General features: G+C 34.8%; 1 protein-coding gene across 1 annotated transcript in view; it reads right to left on the reverse strand.

Moving 5' to 3' along the window:
• Positions 1-6,964: 6,964 nt before the first annotated feature.
• NXPH2 (neurexophilin 2) overlaps positions 6,965-12,549 on the reverse strand; it is a 139,753-nt gene continuing 134,168 nt past the window's right edge. The window contains exon 2 of the mRNA XM_053666766.1: positions 6,965-7,708. Coding sequence (XP_053522741.1) covers positions 6,965-7,708 — 744 coding nt within the window. The remainder of the gene's footprint in view (positions 7,709-12,549) is intronic.

Below are 12,549 nucleotides of genomic sequence, written 5' to 3' on the forward strand. Positions count from 1 at the left end.
TTGCTTTTTTTGTAAGTCTTATATTCTTTTAATGCAAAACAGTAACTCTGAATTTTTACTTTCTCCCAAATACAAAAAGAAAGATTACATCTTAAGTAGACATCTCTCTGAAGACACCTGAGAAGCCCAACATCCTTTCTAGTAGCATATATGACTTTAAGCCTGGTAATAAGGGCATTTTCACTGATATCAGGTAATTTTGGAGGGAGAAATTTTAAAGAAAAACAAAGTGCAATCATGTACAATGGCGTTCATATGTCTACACTGTAAAAATTATTGTTAGCAAAAATAATACAGTATTGTATTTTAAAGTTTTCATCATTCCTTATTACTTAGAATCAATGTAATATTTATTTTCACCTCAACACTACTATGAACCAGCTATTATAATTCTATTCTGCAGATGAGAAAACCTAAGATCAAGGTCAGACAGATATTAAATGGTAGATTCAAAATGTAAATCCAGGTAGGACTAACTCCAAAGTATAGATTTTGCTTATTTGTAAGGTATCTAGGATGGTATCAGATCCATAGCAGACATCAATGAACATTAACTTCCTTTCTCTGTGAAGTCTCTCTTACCTCTATAATATTATGACTTTAATCATTCTTTCAGTATGTAAGTGGAGTGGGATAATGACGATGATAGCTTCCACTTGGTACACTAGGTGCCACAGGGGTTCTGAGAGTGAAAATGAGTGAGCTTCCCAAACTCGATGGAGAGCAGATTCTGAGCCAGATCCTTTCAATTAAGATATATAATTTCTGCTTTGGCCCACCAAATTCTGCAAAATTATTTACATTTCAGGAATTAGAATAATTTTTACCAAACCTCTATTTGTCATAGAGTAAATGACAAAAGGACAGAAGGCCATTGCTCACCTGTGGGTATTCTAGTTTTTGAGTTCCTGTTGAGTCACATACTGTTTCTCACATGATTTGCTTAGAAAATGTTCTAAGTTGGAAAAGTAAGGAAAAAGTTTTTAATCATTAAAAACACTTCAAAATATATTAGGTTATCTGTACCAGGATACAAAGGAAGGTTTTATTTTAGTTTTTCTTTGGAAAGGGAAGCAGAGTGGCTGTGGAATAGTGGTGGGAGGGAGGGCTACCACATTGGTACCTTTGGAATTATGATTCCATTTAAGTACATTACTTACAAAAATATATAAAAGGAAATATGTGTGTTTCTTACCTGTGTTTACAGGTGAAGTAGAATTAATATGATTCTTAATTTGCTGTTTTATTGTTTTTAAGAATTCTTCACCTCTATTTTACATGGTTTATTTCTAAAACAAATGCTTTTAAGTAAATGACTATGATACCTTCTAATGCAACTTACCATCATCAATAATACTTACATATTATTTAATAAAAATAGCTTTATCTGGGCATTGTGGGATATTTAAAAAAGTATAAAACATGATCTCTAGCTTTGGTAAACTTACCTTTTTGATGATAGAATGCATGAAAAAGTATAAAAAGTGAGGCAAGCTAAAAATTGTGCATACAAAATTATTACTGCAATGGCCAGAATTGACTGAAAGAAATAATTCAAATAGATGGGTGAGCATAGAGAGGGAAGACTTGATGCAATGTTTGTGTTAGGTCATACTGAAGTACAGAAACAAATCCATTCTTGTAATTCAGTGACTGAAAAAATACGTTTATTTCTCATATAGCAGTCCAGAGCGGGCTTTGCTTAGCCGAATGGCCCTCATCCATGGTCAGAAAGACACTCAAATGGGCTTTACCTCCTTCACTGTGCAGCATCTCAGGTCCTTCAGGGCATTAGTATGAGACCATGAAGGGGGAAGAGCACAGAGAACATGGGGGCCCTTTTATAGGAGTCTATAAATATGGGTCTCTATATATGAGTTCTGATAGTTCACATATCCTCTTTCCTCCCATTTCATAGTGCAGCTCAGCAACAAGGCCACATCTCACCACATGAGACAGGGGCATGCAACCTTATTAGCTGGCCACATAATTGACTTTTCCATTGCAATGGAAGAAGACAGATCCATTCTGGTGGACAGCTGACAGTCTCTATCACAAATATGAAACATCAGTGATTTGGAAGAACAAAGAAGAGAAAGAATGGCTTGACCCAGCAGGAAGAACAGTAAGAATCACCAAGCTGTTAAACCTCATCAGGTTTCTTTTATCTGATAAACAAAACTTATTCTAGATAATTCCTAATTTTTTCCCAGTATTTAAGGTTCTGTGGTCCTGTGAGCTCACATTCAATTGGTGTTGGATTCAGTTGGGGAAATGTGTTTGTGTTGAAAATGGTGCAAGATAACCCATGACATGGGTAGAGTGGGGTCTTGAATAGTCACTGTATTGTACTGGAGATTTTTTAGACATCAAATGACAGATACTGAACAAGTACCTCCTACATAGCAGACACTTTGCCAGGTGCTGTGGAGGGCACAAAGAGGTTAACCCATTTTTTTTTGAAGAATAGTAATCTACTGCATTTGGGGAAGCTGAGTTGGATGAAGAAGAGAAAGAAGACTGGAAATGAAGAAGGATGGGATGTGTTTCCATGGCTAGAGACTTCACAGTATCGGGTAGGAGATGCAGGTGAAAATGAAATTACTTTTTAAAAAAATTTCTTTGTCTTTTAAATTACTTTATTGTTGTTCAATTACAGTTGTCTGCATTTCTCCCCCACTATTCCCCCCACCCCAGCCAATCCCACCTCCCTCCCTTGCTCCCACCCTCTCCCTTGGTTTTGTGCATGTGTCCTTTATAGTAGTTCCTGAAAACACTTCCCCTCACTGTCTCCTTGAAATTACTCTTGAATATCATCTATACAATTTTTATAAAGAAAAAACCTCTTAACATGAGTTTGCTTCTCTGGGATTTGTCTCTTAAAATTGAAGATATTAAATTTCTATCCATTGAAAGTTCTGATTAATTAACTTGGTGTTAACTATAGTTTTACTGCAAGTAAAAATGGGCAACTCTGTCTTCAATTGGTCTAGTTGGACCAATTTATAGACCAATTAATAAATTAAAGATTTTTTATGAAGTAGAATCAGACCTTTAGGGAATTAAGACATTTCACGCAATTTACCTATTTCTATGAAAATACATCATCAGGTGTTTTAATCACTTGAAAATTCTGCCAAATGTAGGATTCAACTGTTAATTTTTAGCCAGTCATATCTCTAATACCGAGGACTCTTATGTTGAATATAATGGCTCTATCCTGACTTTATTTCTTAGTTTTAGATTTTAAGAATTTTGTGTTTTTAGAGAAATTACAATCCTTAAGAGTTTGGAAAGAGCATTTCCAGCCATTTTCATATTTAGTTTTGTCTTCTGGAGTATGTCTTAATATCAACTCACTGCATTTACTTTTGTTTTGTCTTGAATATCTGCTTTAGTTTAGCTATCTTATGTGACATAATACCTGGACCAGAAGTCAGGAGACCTGCATTTCATTTGGGTGTGTCACTTATTGCTGGGCATGTCCTTTACTCTGATGGGGTCTCAGCTTTATTTGTCTGTCAAGGGAGGGGGTCAAACTAAAAGACAGAACAGGCTGTACTTTGTTTGCAATATTACTCTTCCATCCGGGTTGATCACTTTTCTTTATGTGGTTCACAATCTTTTCGTTTAATTTTGTTCTTAAAAGGGTCCATTCCTTTAACTTTTATTTTAAAGTATTGTTGGGAGTCCACATAACCTAGTGTGCTTTGTATGATATAGATTCTTAATTTCTATAGCACTTTCACTAAATCAGACTTTCTAGGGAAGTGCTTCTCAGTTTTTAATGTTTATACAAGTCACACAGGGATTTTATTAAAATGCAAATTACAGTTCAATGTGTTCTGGGGTAGGACCTGAGATTCTACGTTTCTAACAATCTTACATTACAGGTCATACTGGTGATCTGCAGACCACATTTTGAATAGCCATAATGGCAGCCCCAACCCAGCAGAACCATCTCCTGAATGGGGACAGAATTAGCCCAATGTGGCATATTTAAAATGGAGCAATCATGCCTAAAATGTAGCATGTAGGCATCTGGGTAATATGAAGTAAAGGAAAAAAGTGTTATAAAATGAAGACTATAATGTAATATGTGTCAGGTGCTCTTAGGAGAAACACACTCATTGCTGCTGTTATTCTGGATCATGAGAATGTATTGAAATTCTAAGTACGACGAAGCAAGAAGAAAACTTCCTTTTTTACTGGTTGCTGCTTTGTCGCATGCTGTCCACAGGATCTTTTTTATTTCTCTTCTCTAGATTTGACAGTGTCTGTGGCTGGTGTGATCACATTGTACTTAGTCATAGAAGTATGGTCTCTTTTCTCATTTTGTGTGGTGATTGGTAAAGAAGATTGTTTCTGCTGAGGGGTGAGAAGGTCTTCAAACAAGTTTGCCGTCTAGTAAACAGCAGGCCTTGAGGGACCCTGAAAAGATGCCTGACATTTCCCTGAGGATTACATTTCTGCTACTTTCTGTTGTTAAGTTTTGAAAATATTTTATTCAGGTATATTGACATATGACATCATATTCATATCAGGTATATAATACATTAATTTAATTTTCATTTTAAAGGGTCTGTTTTTTTTAAAAAATTTGAACAATTGGTGATTTGGTATAAGATTGCCTTACATGAATATCCTTTGCCTCCATGGCAGTACTCAAAGGCAAAAATGGTTTTGTAGAAATGTGTGCATTTGCATGTTTAAATGGGTCTGATTTATATTGTGCCAAGCACCATTACTGACAATAATGTAGGCTTTGAAATGGAGTTGTGACAAAAAATACATGTGGCATATGTTCTACTCCCATTTAAAAGTATGCCTAGGGAAACTTTCCTTTTTTTTAAAGACTTGCTAAAATCTAAGACTCATGTAAACTGATTTAGCATTTTTTCTTCACATGTATATAATGATTTTATCACTCAACTTTTGAACATCAGATGGCTTTAAATCTCATTTCATGTTGTAAATAATAATAATCATAAAGGCAACTCACCCTATGGAGTTCTTACTACATGCCAGGCTGTGTGCTAAGTACTTTACATGAATTATCTTTTTACTCTACTTTATAATCTCCATAGCTGAGCTGTTTTGTTTAATACATACAAATGGAGAATCTTAATGCCCAGTTGGTACTGCACACACACACACCTACACAAATAATAAACACTTGTGAGAAAAAAAACAACAAGAACAGTTTTTTAAAAAGTACCCTGAAGTCATGTGACAGATTTAGCAAATTCTTTTTATTTACATAGAAATGTGTACACATACTTTCTCTGTACACAGAAAATTCTAAGCATATATACATATATGGTTCCCACATAATTTACAACAAATAGTATTTTAATTTTGTTTCTAGATGAAAATAAAGTCTCGAAATATTTCACACCAACCACAAAATTGCAAAAGCCTCTGAGGAACTCAGAGCAAAAATTTCAAGCGTGTACTACCACACACTAAGCCTAGTACAATTTTTACAAAAGACAAAAATCAAACACTGCACTGATAGCAGTAAAAGGAAAAGGGGAGAGATGCAAAATAGAGAACAGAGCTGTTGGCTTTTTCAGTGACGTGGTGTTTTTGTTGGTTGAGACTGGTTTTCCTTTAGTCCTCAATTTAATGTTGTACTTTATCTGATATTTACAGATGAGAAGTGAGGAAATGTTAACATATAAAAGTTAACATGTAAAAAATGTTACCATTCCATGAGTTTTAACAAGTTCTAGAAACCCTTCTGCCGGTCACTGAGACTCATTCTGTGCTTGCTGTGAGGTCACCCAGTTCTGCAAATCAGGATGACCGTGGGAAGACACGACTGGGAAGAAACATTGACTTGTAAATAATTTCAAAAGCCTGGCGAGTCAGGCATCTTGGTTATTAGGACTTAATGACAATTGCTTATGTTTAAATATATTCTTTATTTCCACATAGAATTTGACTCTTCACTCAAATAATTAACAATGCAAGGAGAACTTAACTTGGAAGGCTAGAAATAATGAATCCATAATTCTGGAATTTCTTCCCACCACTTCAAATTTTTCTCCCATTCTAGCCTAGGAAACAATCATTTCTCTCCATTTCAGAGTTGTTCCACACATGTATATAAAAATCATACTCCCAAATGAATAGAATGAGGGTATAGGTTATAGGAAGAATGCAGATTTATGACATTTTGACAATCCCTCACAGCACTGAATTTGGCAAAAGAATCTAAAAACATTGTGCTCTTCATTATTGTTGAATTTACTTATATCCAGATTTGCTTTCCCAATACACCAATATTACTCCTCAGATAAGACTTATAAGGGCAGTGACCAACATAGGGCTTGGTGTTTAAATCACATTCACTCAACTCTAGCTCAGATAATGATGCATTTTAGTTCTACTGTGGCACTGAAACTTCACACATGAGTTTTGAAACAAATTTTACCCCTTCATCTCTCATATCAGTAACAGCACAAATGTGGGGAGAATGACAACAGTAAAAAAGAGACGATGTCAGAAATACAATTCATCTATCAAAGATATTTTTTTCAGTTACTTTACTGAATCTGCTATTTTTAAGGTAACCTTCCAAAACATATTTCAAGGCAGGCTCATTTCAAGAGCAATGTTTATCACATGCATAATTCAATTCTTCCTTGTTAGATGTTGCTTCCACTGATGCTTCTTTTAGAGAAACAACATTCTGAGAACTTAGCCATCCTACATGAAAGTGGTGGCTTCATCAACAGTTTGACTCTTTACATTAAGGTACTCATGATCAAAACAAACACACTTCACATTTAAAGACATTTCTTTTACTTTTCTTTTTTTTTAATTCATAAACCTATTAGGGAACTAGGGTTCACCACCAGAAACAAAAAGGATCCTTTCCCATGAACAGCTGGGCTTCATTCTTGGTCATTCTATTTAAATATACATCGGTCCCTCATTTCTATCACTGTGGAAGGATTCAGCCAGAAGATAAGTAAGGAGTCTCACTATGGTAGTTATAGTCAGGACAGACCTTTTGCACAAGTTTATAATCGACACTGTAAAAGGCAATGTATATGCAAATGACTTTGAAGGGCTTGGAGCACAACCAAGACACATGGCTTTGAGTCTGCTCCTGGTAGCAGATCTTTGATGGGTCAAAGTTGCACAAGGCAGTCTTCTTCGCCCGATCCGTTTTTTCATACTCAATGCGACAATTGAAAGATTTGGATTCCTTGGTCTCCAAGGAAGACTGTGGGGAAACTTCAAATTCCACCACTTTGGAGGGGGGCACCAGACTTACTGAAACATTGCCCAGGCCTGTGGAATTATGTCGGAAATAAACACTAAAGGTTCCATTTCCATGGTCAACAATTTTCCCTGTGATCAAGAGGTTGAGTTTAACAGTTTTAATGTTGGAATGAAAGTCGCCCCATCCAAACATTTTCTTAAATTTTCCCGTTTTTACTATGGGCCTCCGCTTAGTTCTTGCCAATGGCTCCTGAACTTCCGTGATGTTGGCCAGCCAGTCCCAGAAGTCTTCCATGCTCTCCGCATAGGCCACGTGTCCAGGCTTTGGGACTGGAGACTGTTTAACAAACAGGCGCAGAGGATTGATGATTCTTGAGTGAACCACATTCCCTACCAATGTCCCTGGAGCATCTTTGTCTTCCCAGTCCAGCCCCTCTGTGGCATGCACCACCTTTTTACTGTCACAAAATAACTGTGTGAAAAGAAAAAAGAAATAAATTTTAGGTTAGGCTTTGAGCATACACGTACTGTAAAGCCAAAACACAAAGGAAATTCTTGCAATAAAATTTTGATTCTTGCTAAATAGCATTTTACACAGCTGGCTCAGCAATATAATGAGAAGAACGTTTAATTCAAGCAATGTGAATCTGTGGGTACAAAATTTAAAATGATGAGATTAAGAAGAAAGTGTTTCATTTTAGTGGGTTGATGTCATTTTAGTCTTTGTTTCTTAATCTTTATAATTCTATCTTTCCAGATGGGATAAGAAGTATATTTTGGTCTCTTATTTAATAAAATCATTACATTTGTGATATTCTCTCTTTTAGGTAGAAGACAGATCCCAAATGCTGAAAGTGTGTTTCAAGGATATACAAACCATTTGAATATAAAATATTAATGTCTTAAATATATTTTGAAATATTAAGGATATTATTATATGCAAGTGCTTATGTTATATAATTTCTAGCTTTTGATATAATTCCATTTCAAACTCTGTAACAAAAAAGAGCATGACTAATAATAGAAAGTCCTACAGAAGTTTTAGTTGAAATAATATAATTTCAAATTTAGTTACCTTATAGAAACAAATAGATTAGAAATGCATAATTTGAATTAATAGCCTATATATGATGCAATGAATTTTATTAGAAATAAGTTCTATTTTGAAAGATAGAATTACTAAGAAAGAGTTATGTGCATGTGGTTTATAGATTCCACAGTATTTTGGTTTAAATCATACCCACTAACACATAGCACTGTATGTGCATTTGATTTTTCTTTTTATTTTTTGTAGCAGTGTAAAAGTCCTCATGAGTTCTAAAAATCATTTAGTTAAGTCAATGTGGATTCTGAGACACAGAATTGTACTATATGAAACTGTTGCCTGGAGTGAATATTTATAAATGAGTTATAAAGTCTGGAAAATAGAAGTTCCTAGTGGAAACACAGATAGCCTCTTATCTTTAATGGAACAAACCACGCCGGTAATGATTCTTGGGAAAACTGTCAGCATGATGGAAAGGATGGGGAAGAAGTGAAGCTGTGTTTATGTACTGTTTCTGCAGGTCCTTCAAACTTGGCAAAGCACCTGGTGAAACTAGTGTCAGATTATTATGAAAATTATGGCTTTCAAACCAATTTTGAAAAAAATAAGACATAGCCTGAATTATGTATATTGTACTCACTGACATGGTAGAGTTTAAAAACACAAGGCTATATTTTTTATGTTCATAAAAGCTTAGTAGTTCAAATTCTAATAGAGCTTTGAAAAAAGAAGTGTGTTCACTTATACCTTGTCCTCAAGATCCTTAAGAGTAGGAATCCGAGGACTTAAATGTACGTGTAAGTTTTGTTGTAATTTGCTTTGGGAGGAGGAGTTTGGCCCTTTTGCTTAATTTCCTGAAGACTTTTCTTCCTTATGTATAGTATTTTTTTGTGATTCTGTTCTTTTTACTTAAATTACTGAGGTTAGGCAGAAGGGAAAATTGATATGATGTACATTCTTACTATTTTGAGAACTTAAATTCACACTACCTCTTCTTAGGCACTTACACATCCTGAGTTGATACTTTTTTCTCTGTGCAGGTGTGGAAAAGCTAGCATATTCATTAGGAGATGGGGGATCTGTTTCAAAACATTTGGGTATTTTTGATAACTGTAACCAGCTTTCTGATTTTGAATGGTGTTTGTTATGACATGCACAAACCTCATTCAAATCAATTGGTAACAGCCTGTGCAGGTAGTGCTGGCTACAGTTATGACTTGTGTCTCCTGAGAACTGATGCAGCCTGGTCCAAAATGATGTGTTCTGGCCTCTCTCCAGTGAGAGATCCAAGGAAACACAGACAGATAAGAAACCCCTTGATGATCAAGGTCCACTTTCTCTTCTCTGTGATTATGATTCTTGTTACACAGTCTATTATCTATTTTCACCTGTTTCCAGTATTCCATGAGCTCTGCCTTGCTTGCTCAATGGTGACAGACCTACCTCCTACTTACTGAGAATTATTTGTATACAAGAACTTTTCCTTGACCTCCTGGTATGTATGACCCTATTTGGGACAACTTCCTAACCTCTTCCCTCACTCCTGCCTTAATTTCTCTTTCATAGCTTAAATCCTTTCTGACATTAGAAAATAATCCTCACTCACAGATAGTTTTATTGCTTTTAGAGAGAGAAGAAATGGCAGGGAGAAAGAGAAAAAAAGAGAAAAAGAGATGGGGAGAGAGAAAAATATCAATGTGAGAGAGAAACATCAATCAGTTGCCTCCCATATGTGACCTGACTAGGAATCAAACCTGTGACCTGTAGGCGCATGGGATGGCACTCCAACTAATTCAGCCACACTGGCCAGGGAGCTTTTTGCCATTTTCTCCTTTTAGCTTGTTTTAAAAAAAACATAACAGCAACAACAACAAAACACTGATGTTTTACCCTTACACATATTCTGCTAATTAAATATTTTTTCACTCACAAGTATAACAACAATCTTTGCTACAAGCAGCAACATGCTTTTTGTTTTTTTCTTCTTAAAAATGTTTGTTTTACATTACACATTTTCCTGCATTTTTTCTGCCTGGATCATTATTGTTTTTAAGAATAAAATTTTTATTTATTTAGCACATTGCCTGATTTTCTCCTTCCTTTTCTGTTATTGAAAAAATCTATGAACACTGAACCCATCATTGAAAAACAAGTCAATTTCCAATTATGAAGTTAACTGGTATTGGTGCATTTTGGAATACATGACAGATCCCATTAAGAGGCAGGCATTATGAGATTCTACTCATATCTCTAGGACTTCTGTGGTGGTTCTGAGATTATTTGATGGTAATAACAAAAAACAGCCACTTGCTGAAACTTTAAAAAATTTTTGATGATTTTTTGTACTAATTTGTGTTGTAATGACTTGACCAAAACATATGTTACTCATCCAAAGAAATACAAGTGTAAAAAATATACATTTATCAAACAGCTAAACTACATATGATTATTTCCTTTTAGAAGATCTTCTTAATTCTTCAGATGCCCCATATGAGAATTTAAAGTGAAATTTGATCTCTAAAAAATAAATTCTAACACAATACTTTTCAGGTTCAAATCAGCTGAAAAATCCCTTGATTTTAAGATTTGCCAAATAAAAATAATGAAATTTAACTGATAGCACACATTTATAATAGTGTTCTGTTCAGTGAAAATGCTCACTGACAGTTTCTTAGATGAGAAGTATATGCATATATCTTTTTATTGACCCTAGGCATTTCTCACTTGCTTCAACAACAAACATTAAATAAATTGAGGAAAAAGCTGTATACAACTTCCTATTCATAATTTTAAAATATGTGGACAGTCCTCACAAGTGTTGATTTCCATATCTAGAGATAAATCTGAGAAAACTATCAGATAATGATGTATAATAAAAAGTGTAAATATATTCCTAGTTGTCTTAAAAAGCTGACTATTGCACCTACTCTACCAACTTCCTATGCTATTGGTATAACTTGTTCAGCCTTCCCCTGGAATATTTTCTCAAAATGTGTGCATCCCTACTGAGAGGGTACCTTCTCCTATGGTTGTATGTGCTAAGACCCAAAGTCTCATGCTTACTGGGGTTGGATGAGTCACAGTCCAGCCCCCTACACACCAACGCACTCCCAATATGTAAGTAACATAGTAGAAAAAGCATAGAACTTAAGTGCTTGAGAACTCATCACCCCTCACTTAAGTGTTTGACATGAACACCAGTATTTTTCACCAATATGTAATTTGCTGATTGATTGTAACTACTAGCCAAAAGAATAAGTGGAAATACTAAACCCAATCTCTGGAAAAAAGGCATTCAATGACTGATTATCCTTGTATGGTCCAATGGATAGTCCTATGTCTCCTATTTAAAAATTGCATCTTTTTCAATTTCTTTCTTCAGGGTCTTAAAATTATTCATGAGCTTCCACTTATTTGTATCTTTTTCAATTTATTTCTCTAATGTCCTATAATTTTTCAAGTACAGGTCTTTTACATCCCTGATTAGGCTTATTCCTAAGTATTTTATTCTTTTTGTAGCAATTGTGGATGGGATTGTTTTCTGAATTTCCCTTTGGTTAGTTCATTATTGGCATACAAAAATGCCACTGATTATAGGATATTAATATTGTATCCTGCTACTTTGCCGAATTCATTTATCAGGTCTAGTAGTTTTTTTGGTGGAAACTTTGAGATTCTATCTGCAAATAGCAATGGTTTTATTCCTCTTTCCCATTTTGGAATCTTTTTATTTCTTCTTCTTGTCTGATTGCAATGGCTAGGATTTCCATTACTATGTTGAATAAGAGAGGTGAAAGTGGACATCATTGTTCCTGATCATAAGGGAAATGTCTGTAGTTTTTGCCCATTGAGTATGATGCTGGCAATGGGTTTGTCATATATAGCCTTTATTGTGATCACGTATGTTCCCTGTAGTTCCATTTTGCTGAGAGGTTTTTTAAATTACAAATAGGTGTTGGATTTTATTAAACACATTCTCTTCATCTATTGATATGACTATGTGTTTTTTATTTTTTAATTTGTTTACATGGTAATTCACAGTTATTGATTTGCAAATGTTGTACCAACCTTGAATTCCCCAAATAAATCCTTCTTGATCATGTTTTATTATCTTTTTGATGCGTTGCTGTATTTGGTGTGCTAATATTTTATTGAGGATTTTAGCATCTATGTTCATCAAGGATTTTGGTCTATAATTTTTTTCTTTGTAGTGTCTTTATTTGTTTTTGGAATTAGGATAATGCTGGCCTCGTAAAATGAGTTTAGGA

The sequence above is a fragment of the Artibeus jamaicensis genome, unplaced genomic scaffold (assembly GCF_021234435.1).
Source record: "Artibeus jamaicensis isolate MK-2021 breed Jamaican fruit bat unplaced genomic scaffold, CSHL_Jam_final contig_1284, whole genome shotgun sequence".
Classification (NCBI taxonomy): Eukaryota; Metazoa; Chordata; class Mammalia; order Chiroptera; family Phyllostomidae; genus Artibeus; species Artibeus jamaicensis.